Consider the following 21731-nt stretch of genomic DNA (forward strand, 5'->3'; position numbering starts at 1 on the left):
CTGCGACCAAGCAGGGACCGAGAGTTCTTCGGAAAAAGAAATAAAGATGGTGTGAAAAACCTTCTCGGGATATGGCCTTTGCAGTAACACAACAGTCACACGCAAACAGAGTAAAACCAGATCATGCTCTGGCTGAGCTGTAAAACCGAAGTAACATTATAGCTTGTACAGAGTTTCAGTTATAACCCTTTTTTATGTGCATGTCACCAATACCAGGTTGGATTTCCTGTTCCCTTCAACTACTTTAATTCAACAAGGTGTAGAAAACCTTCCTTGGAGAATCTGCTCCATATTGACTTGACAGCATCACACAGCTGCTGCATAACTGTCTGCTATACGTCTATGTTGCAAACCTCTTGTTCCATCCCATCCCAAAAGCGGTCAGCTCTTTTTCATGCTCAAGAAAACTAGTTTGACATTAGTTGATGTTTGAAACATGCTGCATTTTCCAGCTACAAATAGGCATCAAAGATGGGTACACTACTCAGCTCGGTTGTTGAGATTAGAAAATATATTTTCTAAACACTAATTGGAGCAGGCAACATTTTTCCAATCAGCCATTATCCCATTTTGATGAGCTTTTGTGAATTGTAGCTTCAGTTTCCTGTGCTTTGTTGACTGGGGTGGTCTTTATCTGTTGTAGTCCATTTGTTTCAAGGGTCAACATTTATTTTATGTTCAGAGTTTGCAGTTTTCATAACAGGTGGTTATTTGAGCTACTGTCACGAACATCTCAAAACAGGCTGTTCATACTCTGATTTCTTATTTTCATCTACAGGCTCTGCGTGCAGCGTGTGCCTATCCAAAGTCAACAATTTCAGTTTGTCTATTGATAACTTTTTTGGTTTCTCCCTCCAACAGGGCAGTGTACGTCTTCTAACCAACTCCATCCTCTCCTTCCCCCATATTCTGCTTCCATCCTGATCCACAGTCTTGTCATTTCTTGAACTGATTTATGAATTCAGCTGATAGTGTCATTACTGAAGCTTCCTCATTTTGTCACATTACCCCAATTTTACAGCGTCTTCACTGGTTTCTGGTCATGTACAAAATTCAATTTAAAATACTCCCTATACCTTCAAAGCCATCCATAACATTTCCCCCTGCCTATCTCTCCAATCTCATGCACATCACCATTCATTCGCAGTTCTGTCCAGTCTTCCTTTTCTATCCATCGCGCTGTTTGCTCTGTCTGCCTCAACAATATAAGGAGCAGCCTTCTCTCACTCTGCTCCCCAATCTCTGGAACGCTCTACCACCAGATATCTGCAATATTTACTCTCTTCAAGGCACTAACAAAAAAGATGTATTATTATTGTTATCATAATCATTATTTTTTTGCAGTCACTGCTCACTGGATATATATATATATATATATATATTTTTTTTTTAGGCCATTCTCTGTAAACCAGAGATGATTTTGCAAGTAAATCCCTGTAGATCAGCAGTCTGACATAGTCAAACCAGTCCGCCTGGCACCGACACCCACACCACGTTCAAAGTCACCTGTCATCTCTGTTCTGATGCTCAGTTTGAATTTTAGCCAACCATGTAAACCATGCCAGCATGCCTAAATTCACTGTGTTTCTGTCGTGTTATTGGGTGATAGAGATTCAGGTTTAATTCTTTCTCAATAACATACTATAGAAACTTTAAAATACTCTAATAGCTGGAATAAATCTCAAGACTCATGATGGTTCCATGTAACGTTTGCTGATAAGTTATCCCATGAGAGTATGTAATAACATATATTGCAATATCAGACTGTAATGATAATGACATGTATCCTTGTTTCTCATTCAGATAGATATAAAATAATTTGTCTTTAAGTGTGTTTTTCTATTTTTCATCCATTACTCCTCTGTCTTGGCACAGTTGTGACCCTATTATGTTTTCACTTTGCCTCTTCCTATCAGGAAACCTAGTCGTTGTGTCTTTTCCGTTTTATTGCAATGACACTTTATTGACTTTTATGCCTTTATTTAATTGTCATTTAATCAATCAACCCTCTCTCTGACAACACCACTGAAAAAACTCTATGACTTTAAATTTCCAAAAATTAAAAGAAGGTAAACCTGACATGGTTGTGCTGGATATGGGTCTATCACAAGCATTTTGTTAAACCAGTTGTTAATGATGTTAGTTTTGAAATACACATTTCTTTTGAGCTTGATGAAGATATAAATGTTGTTCTTGAATCTAGTTTTTTAACATTTATGAATTTTAGCTTAAATTAAACCAATATCTTTTCAAACTGTGTGTAAACATGGATGTGAACACGTTATGTCTCCTGTTTGGCTTCCTCTTGTCTTTGAGAATCACTTTTTTAAAATTTTTATTATACCCACTCTTTGCACTCTTTTTCCGTGATCCAAGTTTTTTTTCACTCTAGAAATAAATTTGAACATTTTAAACAGCATAATCACATTACAGGTTTTGGATAGAACAGCATGGAGCTTCTCCTTTGCATTTCCCAGTTAATGCTGACATCTAGTGGACAAAAATAGAATACAACTAAATCAATGAAGGACATCATGCAAATTAAATGGATAGTCCCGCAGAAAACAAGAGCGATTATAGAGAAATGAGCAGCCTATCAAACAATAGCAGACTTTGAAAAAATAAAAAAGCAGATCAAAGTTATCTAAAATAGGTACTGTATTAATGTATTTTACCTTCCTATTAAGAAAGAGTAAAGGAATGTGTTAGTATTGCAATAACCAAAACAAATAATTTTATTGGTTTATGATTGAAACTCCCATTGAAGGTTTTGAAGGCAAGGTCACAAAAAGAAATTTCATCAGTGAGATGTAGTTTCCATAGTTACAACAGCTCTGAGACAGCAACCTCACACTTATTACCCAGAGTTGTAATACTTCTCTTCATGTTATCAGCCACCCAAGTGAGATATGAGGGATTGCAGACCTGTTCAAAGCTTGATTGGTTAGCTACTGGAGAAAAGAACAGTGGTTGAGGAGGTTTACATTTTTACCATTTAGTCTTTACCTAAACCTTTTGAATTGCACTATTTTCAACAAGCCTTTTAAATATAACCTGCAACAAACATTTAATCAATGTTTGATGTTATGCTTGATGATGGAGGAAAAGACAAGCAATGTTTAAGAGCTCTAAGTCAAATCCTTCCGATGCTTCGAATACTTTATCACAACAGGGCCTGGTGGAGGATCAAGCCACACAAGCCTCAACCAGGACAAAAACAACAGCAACAATCACTGAGCACTTATCTCTTTTGCTTCAGAAGATAGAAGATAGCCATTCATTTGATTTCCAAATAAACAATGAATGGGGAGTTCTGTTTTTATAACCAGTGTTTTATAAAAAACACTTATTGTGAAGCTTTACAGCTTCATAAAACTGTGACTCCACATTTGTTTTGTTTATATTTTCCTTCTTTATTTTTTTAAATTGAAATATGTGGTTCTATTGATTAATTATTTAATAAAATAAAGTATTTTAAAAAGTATTATTGAACTGAATTTCTACCCACAAGAACAGAAAAAAATGGATGAAACAAATTGTTCTTTTCAGTTTGTAAAACTATAAGTATAAATATAACTCAAAATACGTGGTTACTATTACAGCATCTTGGGCTGCATTAAGAGTCCCAGCAAAAATTATTACTCTCAGCAATCTACAGTATTGCAATATTTTTCGGTTGGTTAGCTATTTATAAGAAATAAATGCTTCAAATCTATCGTATAAAGAAGCTGTATACATTCGTTTACTTTTTGATAATATTTCTTAAAAATAAATTAACTTTTCGATCATAGTCAGTTATCGATTGAGATGCAGACGTAAACCTGAAAGCTAGCCTGTTGTCTAACGAGAGATGTAGGTCTCTGGTTTAAAAGTGCTGAGTAAGTCATCATCTCAACATACAATCTTTGGTTACGCCTTACGCCTCTACGTCAGATCTATGTTTTTAGGGAGGGAAGGAGGGAGAACGGCCCGTGGTGTGTACCGCTCTCAGCGGAGGGGTGTAACTTGCTTAACGTCTGTCAGTTCCTACAGTTCATCACTCATGGTAAGTGTTTCCTATTTCTTTTGCTGAGTGTTTCTGTTTATTTTAGGAGGCTCCTCTTACCGCCAGTTTGTGCGTGTTTGTGATGCCTGTTGAGCCTCTGACTGTCAGAGTATCGCTGTTGATAATTTACCGTGTTAGCAGCTCTGTGCGATGACACTAACGGGACTGTCAACCTGAGTCCTCTAAACTGAATGGTAGAAACTGCTGTCGAAAACGCACTTGACTTGAACTGAACTGATATTTTAACGGATTTGGTCACTTTTATTTTCCTGAATGTTTCCACTAAACACACCAAGTACCGTCTTCTATAATTTTATTTATATAGAACAAAAAGTACTTTTCCGTTACTCAACCGTGAATTTTTGGACTTATCTTTCGTAACGGTCTTGTCCTGTCATAACAGTACCCGTATTTATAGTTATAGAGAAATTATTTCTTTCTGTCTCCCTCTCTCTCTCTCCTTCTCCCTCTTTATATATATATAAAGAGGGAAAACTACATTTTCTGTGTAGTTTTGTAAGGTATTATATAAAAAGACAGATTCTATTTTTTATATATTTATATTCCTAGGCTGCTAAGAAATTTATCATAAAACGAGTTATTCAAGCTATTGTGAAGCAACTAGATTTAAAAATTCCTTCCACGGGTTAAAGCAGGATAATTCTAGAATCCAATGAACCTGCAGCCCATTGTATCTGAAAGCTGTTTCTTTTCTTTTTTTCCTTTAGCTTTTCATTGTCATTGTCAAAGGAAAACAGATATGCATGCTAAAAACAGGGAAGCAGTCAGGAAGACAGATGTCGAGGATTACAGAGTTCATCTCCCCTTTTTCTCATGCTGGTGGTTGAGGGCAGATTCACCAAATGTGGAAGCTTCTCACCTCCTCTGCAATGACTGAAATCTACTCCTGCTGTATTAGATTGGACTGAAGGTTGGTTTTCACCCTCTCACTCCACGCATACATTCTGATAACTGTTTCCATCTGTGCAGAGATGTAGTGGCCTGGAAGAGTCTAACATGACATGATGCATCCTCGTATCTGTTTGGCTGTTTCTGCTAAGTGGCTGAGAGCTTGGCTGCCCCTTCAGGGCACTGCTAACACAGCACAGCTATTCACGTCTCACTCGGATGGTCAGACCACCGTGATGACGCTGCCCCTCCCCGCCTCCTCCTGTTCCTGCTGCGCTCACATTGCTCCATCCCTTCTTGGGCCTAGACTCAGAATTAAGGGTCTTTGTAGGAGCGTAATGTGTTGTGCATCTTTGTGTTGATGGTAGTGAGCATGACGCATACAAGATTGAACTCTGCGGCTTCTAAAGATGGGAGTTGCTTCACCCTCTGTTATGTGCTCAGCTTATTAAAACACTTTAATACTAGTGGTGATGAATCCTGAAGACACGCAGGCTAAGGAGACAGGACTGCAGTGTAATTTGGCCTCCAGAAGTGTTGGTTAGCTCCGTAAGAACAGCCACAGTGTGTTTCTCAGAATGATGCTGACACTGGATCAGAATAATCACATGAAATTAGCAGTAGGCATATCAGTCATGTAACGGCTTTGCTATTACTGTTATTCATTGACAAAACGTATTAATCTCTTTGAATCTTTTATGGAAATGGGGGTCGGAGGGTGAAACTAGTTTTTCAATAGGATTTTCATATGCTGTTGAAACAGTTTAAGATTAAAAACTTACAACTTGGTGTAGGCTGGAATAAAATTCTCATATTTCTTGTTTTGATTTCGATGCATGTAAAAAAATATATACTGAATATATTATTTATATTTTCATTGACATTGTGCATCCCTATCACAGATTTTAAGTTATTTTTTTGTTCATTCACTAACTGAATAATCACCTAATGGTTGGTGGTCTATTTAACACATGCTGATGCTTGAAAAGATTAATGCAATAATATTACATGTACCATTTAGAAAATTGCGATGAGGTGCTTATTCTCATTATGGTTCATAAAATTATTACCTGTGACTTTGTTTCATAAGACTTTGAAAACCTTTTTGTCATGAAAATATGAAACTATTTGTACTTGTGAAGATTGATTTTAATATTACTGATGAGATCATTGTAGTTTAGGTGATCTTGTTTCCCAGACAGATGGTCAGCAGAAGGGTTGCTGTTGATGTCCTACATTCTTGACTTTCTGTTAAAACACCTGTTTGTTTCAGAGCAAACGTGTCATTTATTTGTAATTTTTCTGCACATTTGAGGTTAAAGTTGAATATTTTTTTTTTATTTGACAAAGTGCTGCTGACTTTAATTTTGTCCTGACATGTAAAACCTCTTGACCTAGAAGAGGATGTACTTTTCAGAAACACATAATTACAAAAAAAGTTAGTATCCCTTATTTTAGTAGCTCTACATCAGGGGTGTCCAAAGTTCGGCCTCGGGGGGCCTTTTGGGGGCCTTTTGTGGGCCTTGACCTCAATGCCAGAATAGTTTGCACAGGGACAGGCGGTGGATAAATGTTTGGATGTAATTTTCACTGATAAGATTTTGGATTTCAGTGGAAAGATTAATAATTTAAATATTGTCCTTCCCTGAGTACTTTCATCTTGGCATTTCTTAACCCAATTGAGAAAAGGTTGGATGTCTCTGCTTTAACAGTTAGTCATAGTGAAAGGAAGCAATCATTTTCTGTTTCCTCATTAGCCACCCATATTACTGAGAATATGCTTTAACTCGTGTCTTTTCACTGTTGCTTCTTTTCCTTGTGGTTTGTAAGAATTTATTTCTACACAGCTGTCATTATTTCGCACCACATTTTAATTAGATTTGGACTGTAAATGGAGCACTGCAACGCTTTGATTAATTTTATTCTGGTCATTCTGGTGTTGATTTGCTGCTGTACTTGAGGTAAATGTTCTGTTTCATGACCCAGTTTCAGTCAAGCTTCAGCTTTTGCTCAGATGGTCTTAAGTTTGACTGTAAAGTACCTCGGCATACAGAGAAGTTTATTGTCAAAGCAGTGACTGTAAGGTCAACTTTGGTCATGCTGTTTTTGATTGACAATATGTTCTTGTGACAACCAATACAAGCAAACTAAACTATTTTCCAGTGTTCTCAGGAGTATATGTCTCAAAAAATGTCCCCCCCAAGATTAGGCTATCATCAAGACATTATAACTTCTTTTCTCGACCATTGCTGAGATATTTATTCCTATTGAGATTGTTACTGCTCTTGAATATTTACTGAAGAACTTTTAAACCTAAAGGACGAGTTGTAAGTGATACATCCAAATTGACAATACAAAGGGCCTTTTTTCACACTTGGAATATTTGTATTTATTATTTTTTATGTAAAGTTCTTATAGTAGAGTTGGACAACATGTCTAAAAAAAAATCTGCCATATTTGTTTATGTCCTAAACAAATATGGCTGTACGGGCACTTACTTTTTTCCATGTTCGTTTCTGGCGGGTTTTTGTCCCCATTATAACTTACTCCCACACTTCCAGATAGAAGGTGAAATTCCTTCATAAAGGCTGTGGTTTCTCGTGGCAACAAGCTGCCGGCCTCCCTCCCAACAGAAAACAGGCAAAGGCAGCTCAGCACCACAAGAGTTTACACTTGAAAGAGTGGCTGAGTATCTGGTAATCAGTGTTAAATGTAAGAGTCATAATATTACATTTTGCAAAACAATGATGAAACTGACATAAGCTTCAAAGCAAAACTTAATCTTCTCTTTAAAAAAATCTTGCTGGTTTCACTGAGCCAGTGCTATGGCTCAGCTTCCTTACGAAAGATAATATTGAGTACTACTTAAATTGTTCCATAATTTTTGAACATCTTCTCATTCAAACACAAAGGTGCTGCACTAATCCATCCACTGAAGTAATTTTGTAACTTGAGACTTTGTCATTTTTGTAATTTTGCATTGTTTTTGGTTAAGTGGCACCAATATATTTGAGAAGATGCATATTGCTGGACAAAAGTATTTCAGTCTCAACATCCCTAAAACTATTGGTGTTTGTTAAATTTTGTTTATCAAAAAGCTTTCAATAAAATCATGCTGGAGATAGGCACCAGCACCTCTCACTGCCCTGCAAGGATAATTGTGTTAGATGATGGATGGATGGATGGATGTCTAGATAGATAGATGGATATCACGGAACTATTAATTTATTCATTTTTAACATGTTCAATCACTTGGTCAGTTTTACCACCTGACACTTTAGAGACTTAAGTGATTATACGCAAACTATTAAAATTTTGTACATCACTTGAAGTAATTAAATTGTTTAAAATAAGAATTAATCCACTTGGACGCAAACATTTGCATCCCATATCGAAGACCCAAATGCAAATGGTTTCAGGTCGACTCTATAAAGTTCTTCTCACCTGCTGGAAGCATAACGAGCTTCAAAGAGTCAAATGTTTCCCGGCCTGATGAGCTGACAGGTATACTCCATCTGTTGTGCCATTGTTCATAACATTGGTCGCTCTCCCCGTTGTCCATAGTGGCTGCGTGCTTTTAATACTGTTGGTGGTTTGAGATTTCAGCTCATGTGTAGGTGGTTTCCAGTCTGTTGACGGCTAACTATGCTCTCCCAGACCTGTTGGAATATGAGCTGGATCACTTCTGCTAAACACTCATCAGTTCACTAAGTGAGGCACTACTGAAAGCCTAGCGTGTTTTACGTAATCTGTTTATCACTGAAAAACCAAACATGCTAGTAGGTGATAAAACAAGCCCTTCAGGAGTTGGACAAATTTAGTTTGTGTTATTGTTGTAGCTGGACTGGTGTCAATTCCTTGAAGGTTCTGAATTATTCATTAGAGCACCTGGTGTGGTGTTGCAGACAAACACAGAGGTGTTCTATAAACAAGACCTCTCCTGCAAATGCAAACCTTTTCCAAGAATATGTTAAACCTGCAATCTGACCATTACTCATTCCCAGGCTTCAGTTCTGACCTGTCTAGATTTATTCAATATGCTGCACTGTTACACACCCACATCTCGGTGCATCAGATGATATTTTCAGCCATTTACAACTGCAGCAGATCAATATGAATAGTTCCCACTGCTCACAGTATGTGCCAGGTCTCATGGTTAGAAATGACTCATGTTTGCATCACACCTATTGTTGGCTTAGCATTTATGAATGCTGATAGTGCATGAGTGCTAGTAAGGTGTTTTTTTTGTTTTGTTTTTTTTTGGTATTTATGTTTTGGATATTTTTTCACCAAACATAAAACCCACAATAGATTTCAAGGTGAAAAACCCACTACAGGGCTGCACAGTGGCGCAGTTGGTAGAGCTGTTGCCGTGCAGCAAGAAGGTTCTGGGTTCGATTCCCGGCCCCGGTCTTTCTGCATGGAGTTTGCATGTTCTCCCTGTGCATGCGTGGGTTTTCTCCAGGTACTCCGGTTTCCTCCCACAGTCCAAAAAACATGACTGTTAGGTTAATTGGTCTGTCTAAAATTGCCCCTAGGTGTGAGTGTGTGTGTGCGCATGGTTGTGTGTCTCTGTGTTGCCCTGCGACAGACTGGCGACCTGTCCAGGGTGTACCCAGCCTCTCGCCTGGAACGTTAGCTGGAGATAGGCACCAGCACCCCTCCCGACCCCACTGAGGGACAAGGGTGTTCAGAAAATGGATGGATGGATGGAAAACCCACTACACTTTTTGTGTAACACCCTGCAATCAAATGTAAGTGCATTTTACAAGATTAAAAACAGACACCCTCCAAATGTTTTTGCCCTTCATTAAAACATAAATGCTGAAGAATGAAAAGTTAAATTATTTAATTAGACCAACAAATGTATACGAATAAATAAAATCAAAATATTTAAGAAATATGAAACGACAACAAAGGACAACCAGTCGTAAAACACAAAGGTTTTGGCATTAAATTTCTAGTTAGACTACTTGGCTGCTTCAGCTTGGTACATGTGCAAGCGTGTTTTCTGAACTTTTCTTTGACGTCGTCAACACTTGTTGAAGGAGATCATTGCTCATTCACTTGTTTATCTTGTTCCTCGAAGGATTGGCACCACCTTAGCATCAAGGTGCCAAAACTCCCTCTGGGTTTTATCAGACAATGGGCAAAATTGTGCCTAACATTTAGCGCAAACTACCTGCTGCACGCCTCCTCACTTTGACTGGGTGGCCGGGTTAAACCCGATACAGCCAGGCGAAAAATGCCGCGGACCTTTCGATGGCTTTGATTCAAGTGGCGTCTTTCACTTCCTTTGTAACGTCTCTGTCTCCGTTGTCTCGTTTACTCTGCATCACCATTTGACACAAAGAGCTGTGTCTCTTATCACAGTGTGTGCAGCGTGCTGAAGTCATCTCCTTCACTGTCACAGCTGGCACAACTGTGCCATTATCTGCCTCTGAGCCCCACATACACACACGTTAATACAATAACGATTGTTCCTGTTTCCTGGCTGTGCTGTTGTTCTGCAGCTGCTGAATGAGATATGCTGCAGTTTCCACTGGTCATAGATGTCACTCACCAAAACACTTGCATATATAAAGCACACATACACCCTCTATGTAATTATGTTGCAGTTTTTTTTTTTGTAGTCGTTGTTTTCTGGGTTTTGACACAAACACGCACTGCACTGACACCCAAACAGCTGACCGAACTCTCTGGCCTCATTCTGCTCTTATTGATGTGTGTCTGTCAGTGAAAGAGGCGCAGGACAAAGAGCAGCGATGGGTCTGTGTGGGGCTCACAGGAAACAAAGAGAGGTCTATTCCATGCCAGCTTGCAGACTCTTCTGGAAACACTGCTCTGGCTTGTTTAGGCTGCATCCATATTTTCAGCTAAGCAGCTGTATATTCAGCAAATACCAACAGCATATTTTCTAACGGGTCGCAGAAACCAGGCCACTCTGACCTCTGTGTTGTGTCATTCATTCCTAGTTAGCTTTGTTCCTCAGCAAGAGATTAATTTAAGAGAACTGACTAGAAAAGACCATGTGGCTTGTCATGCTGCTGTGATAATAACCTATTGAGATGAGGTTCGAAAATTTCTAAAATAATTTCAAAAGATGTTTCATATCAGTTTATATAGATAGTTATTGATTTGATTTTTTTGTCTTATATCCAAAACACTGCCAGACTGGTGATGTGACCTTTCCTCTTTTATCCACAATTTCCTCTTTAGCTGTTGCAATTATTTTGTCTTTCTTGTACATTTTTGTCAGCACACAGTTAAGATAGCAACTCCAGATTGGCCTGTGGTCATTTGCTGTTGGCCATTGACAGTGTTGTGATTTTTTTAATTTTTTTTTTTAGAAACATGCTGATATTCATAGAATGTCAATCCTGCCTCTGTTTGTTAGGAACTGTTCTTGGTTCCTTGCATTTAAAAAATGTACAGCATTCTCGATGTTTTGTGCTTTTTGATATCAAAATCCCGATTCAGATTCAGACCAGGAGTTGATGTGACATTGCCAGCTGTGCTTTCCTTATTAATCAGTTCCAGGCTATAAGAATGTCATGAGGTGACACCGTTTGGTCTAGAAAAGGACATTTGTCACGCAAGACCCATCTAGTGTTCTTTCAGTTGCGTCATCAATTTGTCAAAGTGGATCACCGAGACTTTCTTAAACTGAACAAATGTTTATACATGTAAACCAAGTATGACAATGAAGCTAGTGTCCTCTAAAAGCTCCTGAAAGCGGATTTAGTTTGGACATAAAACCGTGGGCAATCAAGAAACATCCAATCCACACAGGGATCAGCCTCGGGATGAGGGAGGGGGATTTACTACAATAGCAGGAGTGTTGGGTCCTGCTGTCGGGACAGAACATCAGGTTCAGCTTCAGCTGTGCGACAGGATTAACTTAGGTTTATCACTTGACTCATCAACTCTGAGACGACAGTGAGTGTTGAATCAGAATGAAACACACTTGTCTGTCACTTTCCCAGCCAGTGGGTTGCAAATCTATGCTCTGGTCTGTGACTAAGATAGTCAGTGCAATATTATTCTGCAGGTGAATGAATTGCTGGTTTAAATTCCGTGATGTAATCCACCATTCATTACATCACGGATAAAGTTCATAATGTTTTGTTCATTATGAAAGTTTAACAGAAAATTTGACAAACTACAGTTTTGAGCTTATTGAGGCAGAACATAAAGACACTCACTTCTAGCCATTGGTAGTTACATAATACAGCAGATTCCATTAAAATCAATGTCAGGATAGAATGTGTTTATTTAAATATAAATGATTTGATGTCACTTTGTCATAATCTGTCAAACATTTGTCTCAATGTAAAATTATTCTTCCCATAAAATCGTTTTGTTATGACAGATTTAAAGAATTAAGGAGGTTCTGTGTATTTCTCAGATCAAAATGTATTTAGTCTCAAACAAATTATACCTAAATTGAGAAAAGCTAGCAGGAACTGGTAGCTAGCATAACCAAAGTTAATTTTACAACTGAGCCTTTTTACAACTTTTGTAGCTGATTTTTCAAACACTATTTATTATTTTAAAATATGGACACTAATTCTTCACACTAATCTTCTACAGCCAGCCAACGGCAGAAGTTTTAAAATAGGTTTTACGTTTAAACCAAGATTTGTTGTTCTCTGTCTGAATTGTACTTTTTTGTATCTATTCCAAGTACGTTGACAAATTCTGAAGTACGGTGTATTGTTATTATTATTATTATTATTATTATTATTATTAGTTTCTGAAGTTACAAAATTAGATTTACAAGCTGCTTAGTCATGACTCCTGTGAGGGAGACATTTAGAGTTGCTGCTGACATTTTAAAAGTTTTCCCCTATGTTTTTTTTTTTCCCCATCTTTTTTATTTTTTATTCTCGTCTCTCTCAGGCACCCAGGAAGAGTGAAAAATAAAAGGATGACAGCTGGGCTGATGGTAGGTGGGTTTTTCTCAGTTTTTTCCCTTTTCTGCTCCTTTTCCCTGCAATCCTTTTCAGGCTGTCTTCACTTCCTCAGTTTATGTTCATAGTTAGGAAGATAAGATATTTAGCATTTGATGCTGTAGCATCATTTGATTTGCTACATAGAACAGGAACACATTTCATCTTCAAGCCTTGCAGATTAGTCTTATTTCAAATGTATGTTGTCTGTTTATATTTTTAGCTGTTTCTTTCTAATAAAACATTTCATACTGCTTTACTTACTTTACGTTTTCCAGTTCCCTATTTAAATCCAGCATTTTTAAAAGCATTTCACTGTTTAATTCTCAAGTATTAAAGTTGTTTGTATTAAATTGATTCCCCTTGAGTTGAGGGGAAATTAATGACAATTAATCAAGGAAACATTTGAGCCTCTGATTAACTTTGTCCTTTTTTGTGTGTTAGACCAAGGCTGCTTGTTCCTGAGTCAAAGATGCTTGCTCCCAATTTGGATTCATCCCTCTGAAGGCGCTTGACCTGATCCCATCCTCCATCACAGTCCCGCCTCTTCTTCTACTGTCTTGCCATCCTATATTCTCCCTTCTCTGTCATTGTCCCTCAGCATGTCTCACAGATAGAGAGCGAGGCGAGAACAGACTGTCGAATTAGGCAATATATCCTTGCTATTTATTTGGTTTCCAGCAGGGCTATATGCAGCAGGTGGAAAACAGTCAAAGTGACCCAGAAAAGATGGGCCCCAGTTCAAATCCTGCAGCTAGTGGAGGGACGGAGGGTTCACAGGGCCCAGGGTTGAGGAGGGCCTCATCTCTGTCTGCACACCCTTCTTTGAGTAAGATGAGCCAAAACGCCAAGGAAAGCATGGGGGTTCTTGGTCAGGGTTTGAAGCAACTGTTCCAACATCAGCGTAAACGCCTCTCCCTCTCTCGCTCCACCATCCCTTCGTCATCCTCCTCCTCATCCTCCTCGGTGGTGTCAGCAGGCGGCGCCACCCCCTCTGCTCCTCAGGACATTTTGGGGTCCTGCACTTCTGACTCTGATCGCCTGTCTGCTCCTGTGATTTCTTCTGCAGCTGGACAGGGCTCAGGCGCTGCAGGCATGATTAGGCGTGGGACCAGCCTGCAGGCGCGACGCAGCAAGGGGTCCGGGTCCGGGAGCGGAGACCGAGACCCCCTTCTGAGAAGTAGCCCTCAGCCTCCGCAGCGACGGAACACCCACGACCCACAGCAGCATGTTAGTCGCCCACGCTCCTCCTCCACCACCGACACCACGCCCAGCAGCCCTGCACCTGCGCACGGCGTCGGGGACGTGGTGCTGTCGTCTGGGTACCAGTCTACTGAGGAAACGGACAGAGTAAGTGACAGGAGCCATTAATCACCGCTTCAGTCGCGGGTGATCAATGTGTCCTCTATTTGCTTTCACAAGTGTCAAGCTTTGTTTGTCAGTGAATCGTCAATCAAAAGTATGTGGTGCTATTCCATTGGATCTCATTTTAAAACTCTGCGTTTGAGTTCAGGCAAGTGTGTCGTACATTTGGAACAGACCCATCGCAGCATGACGGGGTGAAAGTCTGTGGTTCTTACTCTTTTGTTCTCTCTGGTTAGCAAAAGAACCTAACTGTTACATCAAACTTGAGCCGGAAATTTGTAGAAACTCTGAGAAGTTAATGTAAACAGTCAAAGTACAGAGACTTTGTTGTGTACATGGATACACTTTAAGATTTATTAGAGACCAGCTTTTCCTGTATTTCAACGGTGGCCAGGCCTACATATTATAATAGTTATATTTATTGTGTCTGAAATCAAGAAATGTGTGTTTTTAAAAAAAAAAAAAAACATCCAGGAAAGGAAAAAGAACGAGCAACCAAGAACGTAGCCGAAAATTGTCGTAGAGTGATGATGTCCTATGTGGAGCACCACATTTTTTAATGAAAAGTAGAGATGGTAAAATCTTCAGCTTGAATTTAAGTTCATGAAATAAAAATTCATATTGTGATTTATCCAGTGAAGAGGCGGAAGTCAGGAAATGTGCTATCTGAGAAAATTAGCTTGAACTGATACAACATGCTGGAATTGTTTCAAGGCCAGTCTGCCTGTAATTCACCACAGTAGCAACTGACCACTTGCTACAAAAACTGTCATGACAAACACTAGAATTCTGCAAGTTTTATGGTGAGACGTTATTCATTTTTCTCCTTTCTGATTAGCATTGTTGCTATAATGCCACAGACATCACACCTGTCCTTGCACTCAATGTCTTTGCAGCAAAAGTACGCGCTCCATTCAGTAAACATTCACAAATTCATTTGACATATTCCAGCTAAAAAGGTGTTTTTTCTCAAGAAAACAATTCGTTTTCCCTGTAAACTCCTACACTAAAGCCGTGGGATTCATTATGTAACACAATGTCCATATGTAGCGATCTGGCTCTCATTCTGTTCTTCCCACGTCACCTGAATCAGAACTTTTCTATAACTATATATAGCTTTGTGTGCTTTTAAGTGGCAACAATTTTTCAAGCTGTTTTTCGGTCTATTTTGAGAACTACAATCAAATCCCTCTGCAGTTTGTCTCAGTAGAGATGGATGACGAATCAATACTTCTTTGGCAAAACGCACGTACAGTTTGAGATTGGTAAGCAAGTAGATGTGGTCTCCCTCTTTTGCTTTGTTCATGTTTTATGAAACCATAATCAACCTTCTCTTTAGTTTATGTCTCGGGTCTAGAAACAGGCAGGTGAGAAACCATTGTTGAAATGTGATTCAAGGCTGCACAAGAGAAGGTCCATAAAAATGGTTGAAATATATATTCAGGGTTTCAGCTGCTGTTGTTTAATACAACATATATTGATACAAAATAGTCATAGAAACCTGATTATCCCATATGCAGTCTCTCTTTAGGGTTTAATTCACATTTATTTGAATATTGTTTGATTGTATTTTATGGTATCATATTGCATTTTATTATTATTATTAATTTTTTTAAATTATTTTTAACAGCCTTTTTCTAATATGTATAATATTTATAAGTTTCTTCACAATATTTGTCCACTCAGGATTTAAATAAAGTAGCTCTGGATTTTCATTAATAAACAAGTCCTTTGATGTCTTAAAACATAATGCATTCTCTAATCTCTGTTGTGTTTGATAAAGTAATTATAGAGTGATGAAAGTTCCACATACAGAATGTTTAAAAAAAAAAAAAAATTAGGTAGGACATCTTTGTGTGCCAAATAAGCATTATTAAAGTAGGAATCTGTACTTTGGACAGTGTAACCATTGGCCAGGTCCTGCTGGAGAATGAAATCATCATCTGCTTCTCAGCAGAGAAGTGGTCTGAAGTGTCCCGACAGACAACTGCATTGACTTAATTCTGATTCTGTGCTTCTCCACTCCTACTTCTGACTCTGGAACCTTGATTTCCAAATGAAGTGTGATCGGACTGAGTGTGGTCCTTTTTCTCCCTTGGTTGAGTAAGATGCTTCTGACTTTGTTCCTGGCTCAGAGGTGGTTAACACAAGGAACCATGTTTTGGATGCATTTATGAATGTCCCCCAAACTCTTGAATGAGCTTTACTTGATCCTCTTGATCCTCTGTTTTCCTTCCACTCAATTTTGCTTTAATCTGATTGGATATAGCATTCTGATTGTTTGTTGGAGATGCTATCTGCTGTAAAACTGTCTTTCCATGATTGTATAGGCCATAACATTTCAGTGTTATAAATAATTTATTTAATATTCAAATAAGTTACACTTTTTAAACTGAATTATTAAAAATAATCAACATTTCAATTAATGTAACATTTTTTTAAACACGCACCTGTACAGATGATAGTAGTTAGGCCTTTGTGCCACCAGAGGTCGCTGTCAGATCTACTAACCAGCTCTGAAGAGTAACATGGAGCTGCTATTTGCACTATGAGCTCATCGTGGGTTATTAAAATGACCTTACTTTATTAGAATAAAATGATTTCCTTTTAATCCAGTTGTGTCTGGCAAATCTCAGTCATCTGCAGAGGTGCTTACATTCAGTAACGGCTTTAATGTAGACACTATCTTTAATAAAGTTCCTGTCCTGTGTGAGTGACCTCACCCTAACAGAGAGCAGACATGCGAGCGTTCTTAGTCTTTAGAGGATCGTGGACCTCATGAGGTCTGGTGGAGGAGATCGGAACCCACTCGCTCATTTCCAGCTCACAGCTCTGCATTAGCATAGCAACGTAGCAATGTCATCAGGGCAATCCAAGCTGTCGCTGTGGCTACCCTTAAAATTGCAACATGATGTATACCCTACTTTTAGTTACCATAGTAACAGCGTAGTTGACCTTGGCATCCTGGTGTTTGTGGGGCTTGAAGGTTCAAGGCTCCTTTTAAAAAAAAAAAAAAAAAAGAAGTTTATCAGGAATATTCAGCAAGTGATCGATTTCTTTCTTTTCTTCTTTGCTTCCTCTCCTTAATTTCCTCCCACTGTGCTTCCTTTGACCCTCTGGTTTCCCCTTCACTGTCCCCCCGCCCCCCTTCCCTCAATCCCTGGAGAGAGCTATTACAAGCAGTCAGCTGGTTCCTCCTCCTTTGCCATCTCCCCCTCCTCCCTTTCATTCCCTCTACCAGCACCTCCTCCACCTCATCCTTCTCACCACCCCACCCTTCGGCACATTGACAGGAAGCAGGAGGCAACCTTACCTCGTCCTAGATGAGTGAGAGCTGAGCTGTAGCTGTGTGTGTGTGTGTGTGTCTGAGGGTATCGTCAGCCTCCGTCTTCAGAGAAGAATGTGGACGGGTGTTTGCATGCGTGAATGTAAAGTCTCATTTTCGTCCGTGTTTATGGAAAATCATTTGTGCATTGATGGCCATGTGATTGTGAGTGAGTGAGTGAGTGAGTGAGTGAGTGATTGAGTGAGTGAGTATGACACACCTCACTTTACTATGAATACAAGTGTGGAGGAAACACAGTAAATGTGTTTGTCTTTAGCCACTTCATCTTTTTTTTCTCTCCCCAGTTTCCTCTCCTCTCTGCTCACTTGTGTTTGCATAGTGAAGGGGTGCAGTGTGAACCCGTGGCTATTTAGAGAGGATGGTAGCATGTGTGTTTGTAGCACGTGTGTGTGAATGGGGAGTGTGTTATTGGAGGCAGTGTGTGCTTTGGAGGGCTGTTAGCAGAGGGGAGTAGAACGGGGATTCCAGCTGTGGGTCTGTCAGTCAGTCAGAGAGAGGATGGTGCAGCGTTTCAGTCTTCGTAGACAATACTCCAAGGTAAGCTTTCCACGCAAATGTGTGCTCATATCTCCATCCACTAATGCTTCCTTTTTTATTTATTTATTTATTTTTTTTATTTTGCAATGAAATCCAGGTAACATCCTTTTAAATCTTTTTTTCTTCTTTTCACCACCTGTCATGAAACTTCTTAACAGTATGCTCCTTGCTAAGGTTTTAACTTGATTTAAAAACTAGCCACATCTATGTTAAAAGATGGAAATCGTCCTGCACCCGTATTTCACAAGAAGCATCAGTTGCACTCTTCTGACATTTCTGGATAAAATGGAAGCTTTGTTTTGTGTGTTTTAATTTTTTTTTTTTTTTCCACTTCTGGATGGCGTGTTGCATGCGCTAACTGAGTGGTCCATCTTCTGAGTTTATTCAGGCTCTTATAAACATTAACTCGCACTAATGCTGCAAGCGTGCCCGTCTTTGTAATCGATCCAAGGTCTCTCCAAGGGATGGGCTTTAACTATACACATATATGTGTGATTATTTTTGATTAGAGAGCATTTATGACTCTGTCTTGATAGCAGGCTGTTAATGTGTGTTTTACGATTGTCCCCTGGTGGTGATGTGGATAAAGAGAGTGGATAGGTTGTGTTAAGTACCAATAACATTATTTTCGAGAGCCCGGTGTTCTGGTTCTTGAACTCAGTCTGTTATTTATAACAACTAGGTTTTGCTCTGATTATTTAGTTGACTAGCCACACCCTCCCGACCTATTTTAATACATATGCAGTAGTTCTGGTAACACCACATACTTCTGAATTTGCTTTTAGATAGTAAAAACTAATCTGATCTACTGGCAGAATTACTAAGCCAAGTAAAAGAGCAATTAATAGTAAATCCAATAAGGAAGAGATGGGAGTGCTCTGGTTTATGAGGGGTGTCTTAAAATTGGATTTTTCTGTAGCTACAAAAAATTCCAATTAGTCCACTTTAGCAATAACCAAGAGCAGCCTCATAGACACGGAATACAGTTCCTTACAAATGTATTTATACCCTTTTGATGTGTTTCACATTTTTCTCATGTTATAGCCACCAGTGAACCGGTTTGGATTTTATTTGACAGACCCATAACAGAGTTCTAGCTAGTAGTTGAAAGGATACAAGGTGTTTCTTTGTTGCGAGTAGAAATGAGGGACATGTGTCAGGTGTTTATATTTAGTCCACGCTCCACTGCATAATGCTTCCACCACCATGGTTCACTGCGAGGATGGTGTGTTAGTTTTACACGGAGGCCGAAAAGTTTTGTTCGGGTCTGATCTCACCAGGCCATCTTCTTCTACGTCTTTTGTTTGTGCCAATATGACTTCTTTCATCAATTACTTTATTTTCTTGCTATTCTTGTACTTTGTTTATGGTTGTAGCGTGATAAATTGTGGAAAAGTTCCAAGGGGTACAAATACTTTTGGAAAATGATATAAATTAGAGCTGTAATGAAAACAAACTGTAAATGTTAATGAATCGGTGATGTACCACATGCCTGGTTTCTTTCTTGTCTACAACATGGGTCATATAAGCATAAACTAGATTGTGTGCTCAGTGTAAATTATGTTGCCTTCTTCATCTTGCTAGACTTTATCTAGTTATATAAAAAAGAAGCTTAATTGTACATGAGTTCTGTATTAAAACATGTCATTACTTGTTATTTAGGGGAACAGAATCTGATAGTTGAGAGAGAAACACATCAGTGGAAACCTTTACAGCTTTTTAATCATCCAGCTGTCACATTTATTTATTTGCTGCTCCTGCTAATATGGAAAACACATTTTCTTTTACATCTTTTGGTCAAGTCTAATGAGCTGTAGCATGATTAGTTAGAGGTTTCATGTTTTTGGTTTCCTCCAGTAAGTTGAGCACAAAGTGGTTTACTGGTCACATTAATTATGTCTTCTTCTGCCTTTCTAAATAAGTCTACATGTTAGAAAAATCTGCATTTGTTTTAAGTGCTTTCTCATGCAAATGTTGAAGATCTGGTTTTTACTTCCTGCACCAGCTGTCATATCAATTACACATTTTAAGACTTGTGGCTAAATTTGCAGGTAAATGATGCCACACTTGACAGTGATGCCTAAGTTGGTATTCTCCATAAATTTTCAGCACAGTAGCACACAAATAATATTAATTTACAACATAAATACCAAAATAAAGTCTATTAAGGTACAAGACTTTAAACTGATAAAGGGGTTTTTCTAATTGGGATGTTGTAAGAGGAGTTTAAGCAGTAAAAAGGAAGAAAAAGCTCTGTTGGGATATGAGCTAAAAAACTAAAGCCAAGCCTTGAGGCTGCACCTTTTACGTTAATAAAAATATTTTTCTGGCTGAAAAACTTCAACCCCGTTTGTCTTTGGTAATCATAGTGTTCTTCGGGTCTGTCTGCAACTTGTTTTTTTTTTCCAAAAACGTGTAGGTGGGGGAATTATTGGAAAAGAAGGGGGTTGGTAGGTGACCTCTTTTCTTTGCCTCAAGTCAAATTTTCTCAACCCACCTGTCTTCCTGCTCATCCTTTGTCTCCTTTTTGGTTACATGTGCACATGATGTGACATTGCTTTAAATTATCCATGCAGACTAAAACAACGCACAATTCCTTTTGTTGTTGTTAATCCAAAAATGAAAACGTAAAAATAAAAAAGAATCAACAATTTTAGATATGAAATTTTAACCTTTACTTAATGGCTATATAAATCAAATTATCCCGGTATTCCCATTTTATGCTTTAATGACCACAGATCTGAATCTGTATATGGAATTAAGATTCAAACTTGGCAAATGTTAAGTGGATCTGATGTCAGATGAAGGGAGAAAAAAAGTACTTGAGACCCAACATGCTTTTCTTTTCCATTTAAAGCCTCTGACCTAGCAAAGCTGTCTTTTGATAGCGCTTTCATTAATTAGAGATTAGTTCTTTATTTAGCAAAATCTGTCTCTGGGTTCTGTTTGTTTCTTTGTTACTGAATGAAGCCTGATTTGTAGGACATCTTTGCCTTTTGTGCACCATTTTATGCTCTGATTAATGTTTTTTCACTCACAACAGCATAACAATAAAAGTATTTATAGTCTAAAATTTACATAGAATAAAATGGCTTTTCCTTTAAAGTTTTGGAAAAACCAAGCTGATGATGTCATTCTTGTAAAGCACTAAGTTGCAGCAATTCTTTCAGGTACAATTTGCCCAAACTACTAGCAAACTATTGTATGAATCTTAACAAAAGCACTTGCTTTTCATGAAGTAAAACGTAATTTTATCTGCTGACTGAAGAAAATAAAAATCTTGCCATTTTAAAAAGAAGTTTTTCTCTCATCCTCCTGGCATTTAACAAACAAAAATAATTTTGGTAATCTTAAATGACCTTAAGCAGAAAACATTTGGTCTGATTTAATGATGTACTAATATGGGAAAAAATAATAAACTTGTTTCTTAATCCTGTTGAGAAGGTTTCCATCTGGATGACTTTGCTGCAGTGCTAGGCTAATGCTGCTGTAGTTATTCTGTTTTGATATGACTTACCGGTCATCCTGCTAATATATTTTAATGTGGTTCTAGATAATTGTAAGCAGACATACATCT

General features: G+C 38.4%; 1 protein-coding gene across 7 annotated transcripts in view; it reads left to right on the forward strand.

Moving 5' to 3' along the window:
- The first annotated feature begins 3938 nt into the window (after nt 1-3938).
- Nucleotides 3939-21731, forward strand: part of tmcc1a (transmembrane and coiled-coil domain family 1a) — a 46639-nt gene continuing 28846 nt past the window's right edge. The window contains exons 1-4 of one of the 7 annotated variants that reach the window (XM_015033415.1): nt 3939-4045; nt 4774-4976; nt 12857-12906; nt 13351-14256. In XM_015033415.1, the coding sequence (XP_014888901.1) occupies nt 13597-14256 (660 nt within the window). In that variant the 5' untranslated portion in view covers nt 3939-4045; nt 4774-4976; nt 12857-12906; nt 13351-13596. Of the gene's footprint in view, nt 4046-4773; nt 4977-9608; nt 9709-12856; nt 12907-13350; nt 14257-17574; nt 18155-21731 lie in introns of those variants that run through there. The other 6 variants (XM_015033419.1, XM_015033420.1, XM_015033417.1 and 3 more) reach the window with 6 other exon arrangements.

The sequence above is a fragment of the Poecilia latipinna genome, unplaced genomic scaffold, assembly GCF_001443285.1.
Source record: "Poecilia latipinna isolate Pla-1442-1.1 unplaced genomic scaffold, P_latipinna-1.0 Scaffold268, whole genome shotgun sequence".
NCBI lineage: Eukaryota > Metazoa > Chordata > Actinopteri > Cyprinodontiformes > Poeciliidae > Poecilia > Poecilia latipinna.